At 40.9% G+C, this 13,129-nt stretch overlaps 1 protein-coding gene across 1 annotated transcript in view; it reads right to left on the reverse strand.

Moving 5' to 3' along the window:
• Positions 1-978: 978 nt before the first annotated feature.
• The window catches only part of LOC128237001 (uncharacterized), a 21,207-nt gene continuing 9,056 nt past the window's right edge, over positions 979-13,129 (reverse strand). The window contains exons 7-10 of the mRNA XM_052952208.1: positions 6,620-6,717; positions 5,700-5,844; positions 4,739-4,987; positions 979-1,298 (exon numbers count right to left, since the gene is read on the reverse strand). Of these exons, the coding sequence (XP_052808168.1) occupies positions 1,159-1,298; positions 4,739-4,987; positions 5,700-5,844; positions 6,620-6,717 (632 nt within the window). The 3' untranslated portion in view covers positions 979-1,158. The remainder of the gene's footprint in view (positions 1,299-4,738; positions 4,988-5,699; positions 5,845-6,619; positions 6,718-13,129) is intronic.

Genomic DNA, 13,129 nt, shown 5'->3' on the forward strand with positions numbered 1-13,129 from the left:
CTACACAGCGATGCCTTTTACCAAACAGCATTCATTGTATAGATAAAGAACCATGACATTAAAGTTTAAAACGAATTACATATTTACATATTTTTTAACGTTGAAACAATAAATATTGAGATGAAATTCTGCAACGTCACAACATAAACAGTAGAATATAAAAACAATTTGCCAAATGGTGACGTCACATTTGTTTTGATGACGTTATGACGTTATATTTCATTTAGCTGAGTGAATACATTGGTTATATTCTAAACATCTTAAAGAATGTCTTAATGAGGTAATAAATTGTTTTATTCTTATGATTTTATTGAAAGATATAAAACTACTATACCAAACACAGATTTATCATAATGATAAACCGAAATGCAGGAAAACTTAATGACATGAAAGAAACTCAATACAATACCGAAAACTTAATGACATGAAAGAAACTCAATACAATACCGAACCTGTACAAGATCCTGTAACAAGACACAACAATGAATTCCAAACAGTTACTAAAGCATATTTATACTCCCTCGCGGGCTTTGCCCATTCGGTGAGTGTTCCATTAAGAGTGTTAGTCATTTTAGGCTTTTGGAGCATAGTGCACAGGCAGACTGCAACCCTGGTTAGAGCTACCCTCGGTCAATAACGTGTACCAGTGTACAGCACTTTCACACGGGACCCCCATTTAACGTCCTTTTCGGAAGACGATTAGTATTTTTTAGTGATGCGACGGGGAATCGAACCTGCGACCCCTGGATTAAAAGTCAAGTGTGTTACCACTAAACCACGGATCCGCCACTTGTTACCAGTTCAGTATCTTTACATATTTAACTTTACTTTTTCACATTTTCATTATGTTTGTCAATTTGGTTGGTGCATTCTCGCACACATATTACAGGATAACTGAAAGAAATAAACAAGCAATAAACAAGAGCTGATTATCTTACTTTATTCTAAATTATTGCTGGTCATACACAGTCTATGGAAACGTACGTTTTTTGAAAACGTCTTAAAACATGCAAGTATATAACCATAACATATGTACAATGTTCTCCGAAAGGGTTTTGGACTCTGTAAGGAATTTATGTTTTTGATAATCAAGATTTGGGAAAGGGTTAATTGACACATGGAAATGTTTCAAAACGTAGTGCCCAATAAATAGCATGATCAAGCAGGCGGTCGTTTTGCTGCAAGCGCCCGCGCGAGTTCCCGAAGTGATTTCCGGAGGATTTTACCGGAGGCGGTCCTGGGTATTTCCTGTATAAACTCCACCCCGCCCCGCAGCTTCATGTGGGGAGCCACCTGGTCTGAAATGTTAAACAAATTTCAAAATGTTAAAACAAACGACAAAAAGCCAACAAAACCCCAAAATGGAAAACTTTGAGTTTATGTAGTAGTTTAATTAATTATTCAAAGACATAAATCGACTTTAGCATAAAGATATCCGACCCCAAAATACACGAACTGTAGATGCCAAGTGAGTCAATTTTATTTTGGAATAATTTGTGAGAATATTGTTTGAAGAAATGAAAATGTAAAATAGCAACCGTAAAAAATAAAGCAAACAAGTTTAATTGACCTTCAAAGCTTGTAAAGTGTGTCATTTTTGCTCGATTTCAGAAATTAAGAGCCAATATACATTCGGAAATAAAAAATATGTATGTCATACTTTCGGACATTTCACCAAATTTCAGCACGATGTCACCAAATTACATGAGATCACCAGGTATCAACACTTAACATAAAGGTTGATGACCTTCTGGCTATGTTGCATCGCTGCAACTAATCGTCCCGAACGAATCCCAACCACCAATGATACGGGCCCTCCATAAATGAGAGCCTTGATTTCCTGACGAGACTCCTGGGTAGAAGTCAGTGTCAGCCTCAACAGTGACCTCATGCATGTGACTGATCTCTACATTGTTACCTCGACCATGTGATTGACCTCGACCATGCGACTGACTTCGACCATGTGATTGAACTCGACCATGTGATATCGACCATGTGATTGACCATTGACCTCGACCAAGTTATTGACCTCGACCATGTTTAGTTTAATCATATTTTATTGCATATAAACAAGTTTACATAGCACATTTAAATGCAAACATTTCAGCACATATGTATAAATATACAAAAGGGTTGGGCCACAAGTTATTACAACGTTAGAAATCGGCCCTCCCCGTTTTGTCAGGCTTATATCAACAAAAGAAATGGCATAACAGTTTGAAATTGTCACTGTGATACAAACTGCTATGTTTAGAAAATTCTGGTGTATACAAATTATATTTAAATGAGCTTAGTTCAACGATGATACGATGTTAATGAAAGAATGCAAGAGAAAAGGGAAAAAAGAAAGAAAAAGTTTGTCGCCATTACCCCCTTTTTAATTTGCTGGAATGACAGCTCTAACGAAAATCGTTTAGTATTCTTTATGTATTTTTGAACTTGTATAAAAATAAACTCATTATGTTCATCGATTAGATTGTCGAGGCCAAACAATAGTTTGTCGACATTAAGTGGATGGAAGGCACGGGTTTCCCTAAACATTATTAAACGTTCTATTAAATGTTTTTTGCACTGGAACAGGAAGTGTTCGGCGTCTTCAATATCAGCTCCACATTCACATGAAGGAGTTTGCTTTAAGTGATTATAATGGAAGTCAGCGTTAAGATTGCTACATTTGTTTCGCATACGTGCATGGTGAACAGAAGCAAATCGTTCACCTTTGGTGTAATATGTTGGTATTGTTGGTGCTTTATATAATACTTTTGTTTGGAATTCTGCTAAGGAATCCGAGTCTCTCGTTGCCTGATCAAGATCATTCCAAATACTTAAAGCTGAGGGAATAACTGATGTGGCATATATTTCTGTTCTTCGAACTAATGACTGATAATTGTTGGAATTCCTTAACCAATATGAATTGTTGCTAGTATTTTGAACTGTCTGCGGGAAAAGTTGACTTAAATATGAAGGTAGCATATTGTTTTTCTCCTTATAAACTAAAATAAGCTTTTGGAGTTTCCTTCTGTCCGTTAATGAAACCCACCCGATTTCTTTAAGCAAGTTATTGATGGAGACGGATCGCGTTAAGCCCGTAACAATTCTTGCGGCTTCGTATTGAATTTTCTCGATGATTGGACCATTGAAGAATAATATCAAGATCATGATTTAATGTCTCTTGAATTAACTGAGTATCTTTACTTGATACTGCTAAAGAGCTATCGTCAGCAAAGAGTCTGGTAACGCTATTGAGCGACTCCGCTATATCGTTTACATATACCAAAAATAATAAAGGGCCTAACACCGAACCCTGAGGGACCCCGCCGTGTAATATTTTGGCGACAGAAAAAGAATTGTTGATAAAGACCTTTTGCTTACGGTTTGTTATGTATTGTTCTAACCAAACGTAATTTTCCCGCCGATTCCATTTTCTTTGAGTTTAAACAACAGTCCTCTGTGCCAGACTCTATCAAAAGCCTTAGAAATGTCGCAAAATACAATACATGTAGATTCTTTTTTGTCAAATGATGTACATATTTGATTGTATATATCGATTAGCTGATAAACTGTCGAGTGACCTGGTAAAAAACCAGACTTTTTTGAGTAAATAAGACTGTTAAAATGCAGGAAATTATAAACGTGTTTAAAAATTATTCGTTCCATGACTTTTCTGACACAACTTATAAGTGATATAGGTCTATAATTGACAGGCTCTTCTTTATTGCCCTTTTTGAATAACGGCATTACATGTGCAAGTTTCCAAATTTCTGGATAAACCCCAGTATTTATCGAACGATTGAAGAGCATACAGAGGGGAAAGCACAGCGTTTTTGGCGTTTCTATTAACATTCTTTGACTTATTTGATCTGGACCAGTTGATTTGTATACGTCGAAGTTTTCTAAAATGTCAATGAAATCCTGTTCGTTAATGGTAGTTCATTTAAACAATAATTTGTTTTTTAAATTAGAACGAGGTAATGTACTTCTTGAGTCATTTACATTAGATATAGATGAAAAGAAGTTATTTAGTTTGCTTTTTCTTCGTCTGTTTGTGCGTAGGTTCCATCACTGCCTAACAACGGTGGTATTTCTACTTTATTGTTACAGTTGACCATGTGATTGATCTCGACCATGTGATTTACCTTGACCCTGTTATATCGACCATTTGACCCCGATCATGTGATTGACCTCGACCCTGTGATATCGACCATGTGACTGACCTCGACCATATAATATCGACCATGTGATTTACCTCCACCATGTTGTTGACCTCGACCCTGTAATCTCGACCATTTGACCCTGATCATGGGATTGACCTCGACCCTATTATGTCGAACATGTGACTGACCTCGACAATATGATATCGACCATGTGATTTACCTCCACCATGTGATTGACCTCGACCCTGTAATCACGACCATGTGACCCCAACCATGTCACTGATCTCGACCAAGTGACCTCGACATTGTGATTGACCTTGACCATGATACCTCGAGTATGTGAACACTAGGGTGAAGGGTGGACGTTTGTTCTACTGGATAATCACACCCTTACTTCATCGTTCTCCTAAATCGATGGCAAGGACCTTTATTTCATAAAATATAAGTAAAATTATATTTTAACTTTGATGTTTTATTAAAACTGAACAAAAATTAACTTATAACTTTATAGAAAGAGTGTCAATAAATTCGTAAGGATGTGTTTTTAAGATATAAAATATGATTTATATTTAAACTCATCTCACCATCAACGAATTTCCTAATCTCCTCTTCACTGGCTTCCCTGCCTTGTTTCCTGACGACGTACGCACGCGGGAGCTCACCTGCCTCGACATCCGGCATCCCGACGACGCCTACGTCAGCGATTGCGTCATGGCGTAGCAGGATATCTTCAAGGGTTGCCGGGGCGACCTGGAAGGCTTTGTACTTGATGAGCTCTTTGAGTCTGTCCACCACAAACAGGTACCCGTCCTCGTCCTCATACCCGATATCACCTGGTACAGAAGTCGTGCGGAGATTAAGTTTGTCAGGGTAAAAAGTATGTGCAAAATACTATTATCGGACGGTTTACAGAGTGTTGAGTCTGCACTGCACTTATACAAATACAGATACTAAATTTGGTGAATACAACTTTATTTCTGCAAAGAAAACTGACTAGGAACTTAAACAGGGGTATCAGAACATGTTTACTTAAGTGGTCCCGTTCAAGTAGACGATTTTTGCATAAAGATGTACTCTTATTCCCAAATAAGATTTACCACAATTAATAATATTGCTTTAGTATTCCAAAAAGGATGAATAATCATCGAAAACAATGGTTCTTATGAAGGAAACCGAGTCTTATTTGAAAGAAAGTATTTCTACCTTATGAGACTAAAGTAGATTACAGTTAATTACCAATCATTTAATATGTTTGCGCTTTCTGCTATTAAATACACGTTTACAATCTTGTTATCAATAATTAATATTTTCCATAAAAGCATTATCTAGTAAGTAGTTGAAGGCTTAACAGTCAAAAATGATGTTTGTTATACATGTGTATCTATTGATTTTGAATAAGCGTGTCACTTTACTAAGATTGAAATAAATTGGAAAAAAACGTTTTATTGAACCTACCATTCTCTAACGCAGGCGTTGCACATAATATTTTTTTATTATGCTGAAGTTATAAACCACTCAGTCAGAGACTTTGTTAATTCCACTTACCGGTTTTCACCCAACCGTCATTGGTGAAGAGTTCACGTGTCTGCTCGGGAAGCCCCAGGTAGCCTCCACATACCTGCGGTCCGCGGATCCAGATCTCTCCTTCCTGTCCTGGTCCTACGCGCTTCCCTGTCTCCACATCCACAATCTGTAAAACCATGATTCGTATCAACTTAAACATTTAGTTGTCTCAATGAAAAAAATACTGTATTAGTTCAAACTCACACATTATTACTCGCGAATCCAATGGAGCTTTGGATTTTACTATAACACTTTTGCCCATTGCACTATTGCCCATTGCACTATTGCTTTATTTTACTATGACACTTTTGCCCACTGCTCTATTGCCCATCGCACTATTGCCCATTGCACTATTGCCCATTGCATTATTGCCCACTGCTCTATTGCCCATTGCACTTTTGCCCACTGCTCTATTGCCCATCGCACTATTGCCCATTGCACTATTGCCCACTGCTCTATTGCCCATCGCACTATTGCCCATTGCACTATTGCCCATTGCACTATTTCCCACTGCTCTATTGCCCATCGCACTATTGCCCATTGCACTATTGCCCACTGCTCTATTGCCCATCGCATTATTGCCCATCGCACTATTGCCCATTGCATTATTGCCCACTGCTCTATTGCCCATTGCACTATTGCCCATTGCTCTATTGCCCATTGCACTATTGCCCATTGCACTATTGCTTTATTGTACTATGAAACTTTTGCCCACTGCTCTATTGCCCATCGCACTATTGCACTTTCGCCCATTACACTATTTCGCTATTGCCTTCAGCCTACCACTTAAAACTTGTGCTTAACGCTAACCGACTAATTCATTAAAGAAAACTCAAAACTGATGGGTAAAAAGGCAAAACAAAATAAAAGTTTGTAAACTGTAGCATAAACGACGGTCATACCTTCATCTCTGTGAGGGGAAGCAGCTTGCCTACAGATTTGTACCGTAACTCCCCTCGACCGTTCAAATGGGTCACACCTACTTCAGTCATGCCATAACCTAAAGACAAACGGAAACTACTTCAGACATAAAACATAACTTAACAGTTCACAAGAAGTGGTAAAGCAATTGTTTTGTTTTTTTTATAATTTGAGCATGCTTGCCTAAGATATGCATGCAAAAGGATAGGCAAGTCATTGTCCGCGGAACATAAAGGTTGAACAATCTAGGTAAATTCACGTTGGAACACGCATGAGCTGCTCCATCTTCATTCAGACACGTTAATGGTAGCCTATATTTGCTTCTACTAGGTATAAACACGATAGAGTAAGCATGTCCATGTCCATGGAACCGTACGTTTGCCAAACCTTGGTAAAGACACGGTAGAACAAGCATGTTCCAGCTCTTGGGGCCGTACGCTTGCCCTGTCTTGATAAGTCCAAGGAACCGTTTGTTGTCTCGTCTAAGTAAATATACAGCAGAGCAAACATGCCCCAGAAGGAGATAGATCAAGGCTGCCTTGTCTGTTTAACCGTTTTATAAACCTTTTTTGGTAAAAGCACGTATGTTCCCACCACCTTGTTTAATACACAAAAGTACATTCATGCCCCGTTAATTTACGAAAAAGCGAGGTTGTCCCTATCCGTTTAACAGTAGGTTTACCGCTCCTTGGGAAAGACAGGGTAGAATAAGCATGTCCTTGTCCATTCAGTTGTTTGTTTCCTCCCCTTGATAAAGAAACGAAAGAGCAAGCACGTTCTGGTCCGTTTAACCCTACGTTAACCACTCCTTAATAAAGACACGTTAGAGCAAGCATGTTCTGGTCCGTTTATACCTACGTTTACCACTCCTTAATAAAGACACGTTAGAGCAAGCATGTTCTGGTCTGTTTAAACCTACGTTTACCACTCCTTGATAAGAGCACGTTAGAGAAAGCATGTTCTGGTCCGTTTAACCCTACGTTACCACTCCTTGATAAAAGCACGTTAGAGCAAGCATGTTCTGGTCCGTTTAAACCTACGTTACCACTCCTTGATAAATGCACGTTAGAGCAAGCATGTTCTGGTCCGTTTAAACCTACGTTACCACTCCTTGATAAAAGCACGTTAGAGCAAGCATGTTCTGGTCCGTTTAACCCTACGTTACCACTCCTTGATAAAAGCACGTTAGAGCAAGCATGTTCTGGTCCGTTTAACCCTACGTTACCACTCCTTGATAAAAGCACGTTAGAGCAAGCATGTTCTGGTCCGTTTAACCCTACGTTACCATTCCTTGATAAAAGCACGTTAGAGCAAGCATATTCAGGTCCGTTTAACCCTACGTTACCACTCCTTGATAAAAGCACGTTAGAGCAAGCAGGTTCTGGTCCGTTTAACCCTACATTACCACTCCTTGATAAAAGCACGTTAGAGCAAGCATGTTCTGGTCCGTTTAACCCTACGTTACCACTCATTGATAAAAGCACGTTAGAGCAAGCATGTTCTGGTCCGTTTAACCCTACGTTACCACTACTTGATAAAAGCATGTTAGAGCAAGCAGGGTCTGGTCCGTTGAACCCTACGTTACCACTCCTTGATAAAAGCACGTTAGAGCAAGCATGTTTTGGTCCGTTTAACCCTACGTTACCACTCCTTGATAAGAGCACGTTAGAGCAAGCATGTTCTGGTCCGTTTAACCCTACGTTTACCACTCCTTGATAAAAGCATGTTAGAGCAAGCATGTTCTGGTCCGTTTAACCCTACGTTTACCACTCCTTGATAAAAGCATGTTAGAGCAAGCAGTGTCTTGTCCGTTTAACCCTACGTTTACCACTCCTTGATAAAAGCACGTTAGGGCAAGCAGTGTCTGGTCCGTTTAACCCTACGTTTACCACTCCTTAATATAAACACGTTAGAGCAAGCATGTTCTGGTCCGTTTAAACCTACGTTACCACTCCTTGATAAGAGCACGTTAGAGCAAGCATCTTCTGGTCCGTTTAACCCTACGTTACCACTTCTTGATAAAAGCACGTTAGAGCAAGCATGTTCTTGTCCGTTTAACCCTACGTTACCACTCCTTGATAAAAGCACGTTAGAGCAAGCATGTTCTGGTCCGTTTAACCCTACGTTACCACTCCTTGATAAAAGCACGTTAGAGCAAGCATGTTCTGGTCCGTTTAACCCTACGTTACCACTACTTGATAAAAGCACGTTAGAGCAAGCATGTTCTGGTCCGTTTAACCCTACGTTACCACTCCTTGATAAAAGCATGTTAGAGCAAGCAGGGTCTGGTCCGTTTAACCCTACGTTACCACTCCTTGATAAAAGCACGTTAGAGCAAGCATGTTCTGGTCCGTTTAACCCTACGTTACCACTCCTTGATAAAAGCACGTTAGAGCAAGCATGTTCTGGTCCGTTTAACCCTACGTTACCACTCCTTGATAAAAGCACGTTAGAGCAAGCATGTTCTGGTCCGTTTAACCCTACGTTACCACTCCTTGATAAAAGCACGTTAGAGCAAGCATGTTCTGGTCCGTTTAACCCTACGTTACCACTCCTTGATAAGAGCATGTTAGAGCAAGCATGTTCTGGTCCGTTTAACCCTACGTTTACCACTCCTTGATAAAAGCATGTTAGAGCAAGCATGTTCTGGTCCGTTTAACCCTACGTTTACCACTCCTTGATAAAAGCATGTTAGAGCAAGCAGTGTCTTGTCCGTTTAACCCTACGTTTACCACTCCTTGATAAAAGCACGTTAGGGCAAGCAGTGTCTGGTCCGTTTAACCCTATGTTTACCACTCTTTAATATTGACACGTTAGAGCAAGCATGTTCTGGTCCGTTTAAACTTACGTTACCACTCCTTGATAAGAGCACGTTAGAGCAAGCATGTTCTGGTCCGTTTAACACTACGTTACCACTCCTTCATAAGAGCATGTTAGAGCAAGCAAGTTCTGGTCCGTTTAACCCTTCATTTACAACTTCTTGATAAGAGCATGTTAGAGCAAGCAGGGTCTGGTCTGTTTAACCCCACGTTTACCACTCCTTGATAAAAGCACGTTAGGGCAAGCAGGGTCTGGTCCGTTTAACCCTACGTTTACCACTCCTTAATAAAGACACGTTAGAGCAAGCATGTTCTGGTCCGTTTAAACCTACGTTACCACTCCTTGATAAGAGCACGTTAGAGCAAGCATGTTCTGGTCCGTTTAACCCTACGTTACCACTCCTTGATAAGAGCATGTTAGAGCAAGCATGTTCTGGTCCGTTTAACCCTACGTTTACCACTCCTTGATAAAAGCATGTTAGAGCAAGCATGTTCTGGTCCGTTTAACCCTACGTTTACCACTCCTTGATAAAAGCATGTTAGAGCAAGCAGTGTCTTGTCCGTTTAACCCTACGTTTACCACTCCTTGATAAAGCATGTTAGAGCAAGCAGGGTCTGGTCCGTTTAACCCTACGTTACCACTCCTTGATAAAAGCACGTTAGAGCAAGCATGTTCTGGTCCGTTTAACCCTACGTTACCACTCCTTGATAAAAGCACGTTAGAGCAAGCATGTTCTGGTCCGTTTAACCCTACGTTACCACTCCTTGATAAAAGCACGTTAGAGCAAGCATGTTCTGGTCCGTGTAACCCTACGTTACCACTCCTTGATAAAAGCACGTTAGAGCAAGCATGTTTTGGTCCGTTTAACCCTACGTTACCACTCCTTGATAAGAGCATGTTAGAGCAAGCATGTTCTGGTCCGTTTAACCCTACGTTTACCACTCCTTGATAAGAGCACGTTAGAGCAAGCATGTTCTGGTCCGTTTAACCCTACGTTTACCACTCCTTGATAAAAGCATGTTAGAGCAAGCAGTGTCTTGTCCGTTTAACCCTACGTTTACCACTCCTTGATAAAAGCACGTTAGGGCAAGCATGTTCTGGTCCGTTTAACCCTACGTTTACCACTCCTTGATAAAAGCATGTTAGAGCAAGCAGGGTCTGGTCCGTTTAACCCTACGTTACCACTCCTTGATAAAAGCACGTTAGAGCAAGCATGTTCTGGTCCGTTTAACCCTACGTTACCACTCCTTGATAAAAGCACGTTAGAGCAAGCATGTTCTGGTCCGTTTAACCCTACGTTACCACTCCTTGATAAAAGCACGTTAGAGCAAGCATGTTCTGGTCCGTGTAACCCTAAGTTACCACTCCTTGATAAAAGCACGTTAGAGCAAGCATGTTTTGGTCCGTTTAACCCTACGTTACCACTCCTTGATAAGAGCATGTTAGAGCAAGCATGTTCTGGTCCGTTTAACCCTACGTTTACCACTCCTTGATAAAAGCATGTTAGAGCAAGCATGTTCTGGTCCGTTTAACCCTACGTTTACCACTCCTTGATAAAAGCATGTTAGAGCAAGCAGTGTCTTGTCCGTTTAACCCTACGTTTACCACTCCTTGATAAAAGCACGTTAGGGCAAGCAGTGTCTGGTCCGTTTAACCCTACGTTTACCACTCCTTAATATTGACACGTTAGAGCAAGCATGTTCTGGTCCGTTTAAACCTACGTTACCACTCCTTGATAAGAGCACGTTAGAGCAAGCATGTTCTGGTCCGTTTAACACTACGTTACCACTCCTTGATAAGAGCATGTTAGAGCAAGCAAGTTCTGGTCCGTTTAACCCTTCGTTTACCACTTCTTGATAAAAGCATGTTACAGCAAGCAGGGTCTGGTCCGTTAAACCCTACGTTTACCACTCCTTGATAAAAGCACGTTAGGGCAAGCAGGGTCTGGTCCGTTTAACCCTACGTTTACCACTCCTTAATAAAGACACGTTAGAGCAAGCATGTTCTGGTCCGTTTAAACCTACGTTACCACTCCTTGATAAGAGCATGTTAGAGCAAGCATGTTCTGGTCCGTTTAACCCTACGTTTACCACTCCTTGATAAAAACATGTTAGGGCAAGCAGGGTCTGGTCCGTGTAACTCTACGTTACCACTCCTTAATAAAAGCACGTTAGGGCAAGCATGTTCTGGTCCGTTTAACCCTACGTTTACCACTCCTTGATAAAATCATGTTAGGGCAAGCAGGGTCTGGTCCGTTTAACACTACTTGTACACAACACGATTGAGTGAGCATGTCCTTGTTCGTTCAATCGTGAGTAGCTCCTCCTAGGTAAAGAAAAAAAGCATGTCCTTGTACGTCCAACCGTACATTATCCACTCCTAGGAAAAGATAGAGCAAGTAGTCCTTGTTCGTTCAACCGTACGTTAGCCCCTACTTAGTAAAGATAGAGCAAGCATGTCCCTGTTCGTTCAACCGTACGTTAGCCCCTCCTAGGTAAAGATAGAGCAAGTATGTTCTTGTTCGTTCAACCGTACGTTAGCCCCTCCTATGTAAAGATAGAGCAAGCATGCCATGTCCTTGTTCGTTCAACCGTACGTTGGCCCCTCCTAAGTAAAGATAGAGCAATCATGTCCTTGTTCGTCCACCCGTACGTTAGACTGTCCTAGGTAAAGATAGAGCACGCATGCCCTTGTCCGCCCAACCATTCGTTAGACTGTCCTAGGTAAAGATAAAGCAAGCATGTCCTTGTTTGTCCAACCGTTCGTTAGACTGTCCTATGTGAAGATAGAGCAAACATGTCCTTTTTCGTCCAACCGTTCGTTAGACTGTCCTAGGTAAAGACAGAGCAAACATGTCCTTGTTCGTCCACCCGTACGTTAGACTGTCCTAGGTAAAGATAGAGCACGCATGCCCTTGTCAGCCCAACCTTTCGTTAGACTGTCCTAGGTAAAGATAAAGCAAGCATGTCCTTGTTTGTCCAACCGTTCGTTAGATTGTCCTATGTGAAGATAGAGCAAACATGTCCTTTTTCGTCCAACCGTTCGTTAGACTGTCCTAGGTAAAGATAGAGCAAACATGTCCTTGTTCGTCCAACCGTACGTTAGACTGTCCTAGGTAAAGATAAAGCAAGCATGTCCTTGTTTGTCCAACCGTTCGTTAGACTGTCCTATGTGAAGATAGAGCAAACATGTCCTTTTTCGTCCAACCGTTCGTTAGACTGTCCTAGGTAAAGATAGAGCAAACATGTCCTTGTTCGTCCAACCGTACGTTAGACTGTCCTAGGTAAAGATAAAGCAAGCATGTCCTTGTTTGTCCAACCGTTCGTTAGACTGTCCTATGTGAAGATAGAGCAAACATGTCCTTTTTCGTCCAACCGTTCGTTAGACTGTCCTAGGTAAAGATAGAGCAAACATGTCCTTGTTCGTCCAACCGTACGTTAGACTGTCCTAGGTAAAGATAAAGCAAGCATGTCCTTGTCCGTTCAACCTTTCGTTAGACTGTCCTAGGTAAAGATAAAGCATGCATGTCCTTGTCCGTTCAACCGTTCGTTAGACTGTCCTAGGTTAAGATAAAGCAAGCATGTCCTTGTCCGTTCAACCTTTCGTTAGACTGTCCTAGGTAAAGATAGAGCAAACATGTCCTTGTTCGTCCAACCGTTCGTTAGACTGTC

The sequence above is a fragment of the Mya arenaria genome, chromosome 1 (assembly GCF_026914265.1).
Source record: "Mya arenaria isolate MELC-2E11 chromosome 1, ASM2691426v1".
NCBI classification, from domain to species: Eukaryota; Metazoa; Mollusca; class Bivalvia; order Myida; family Myidae; genus Mya; species Mya arenaria.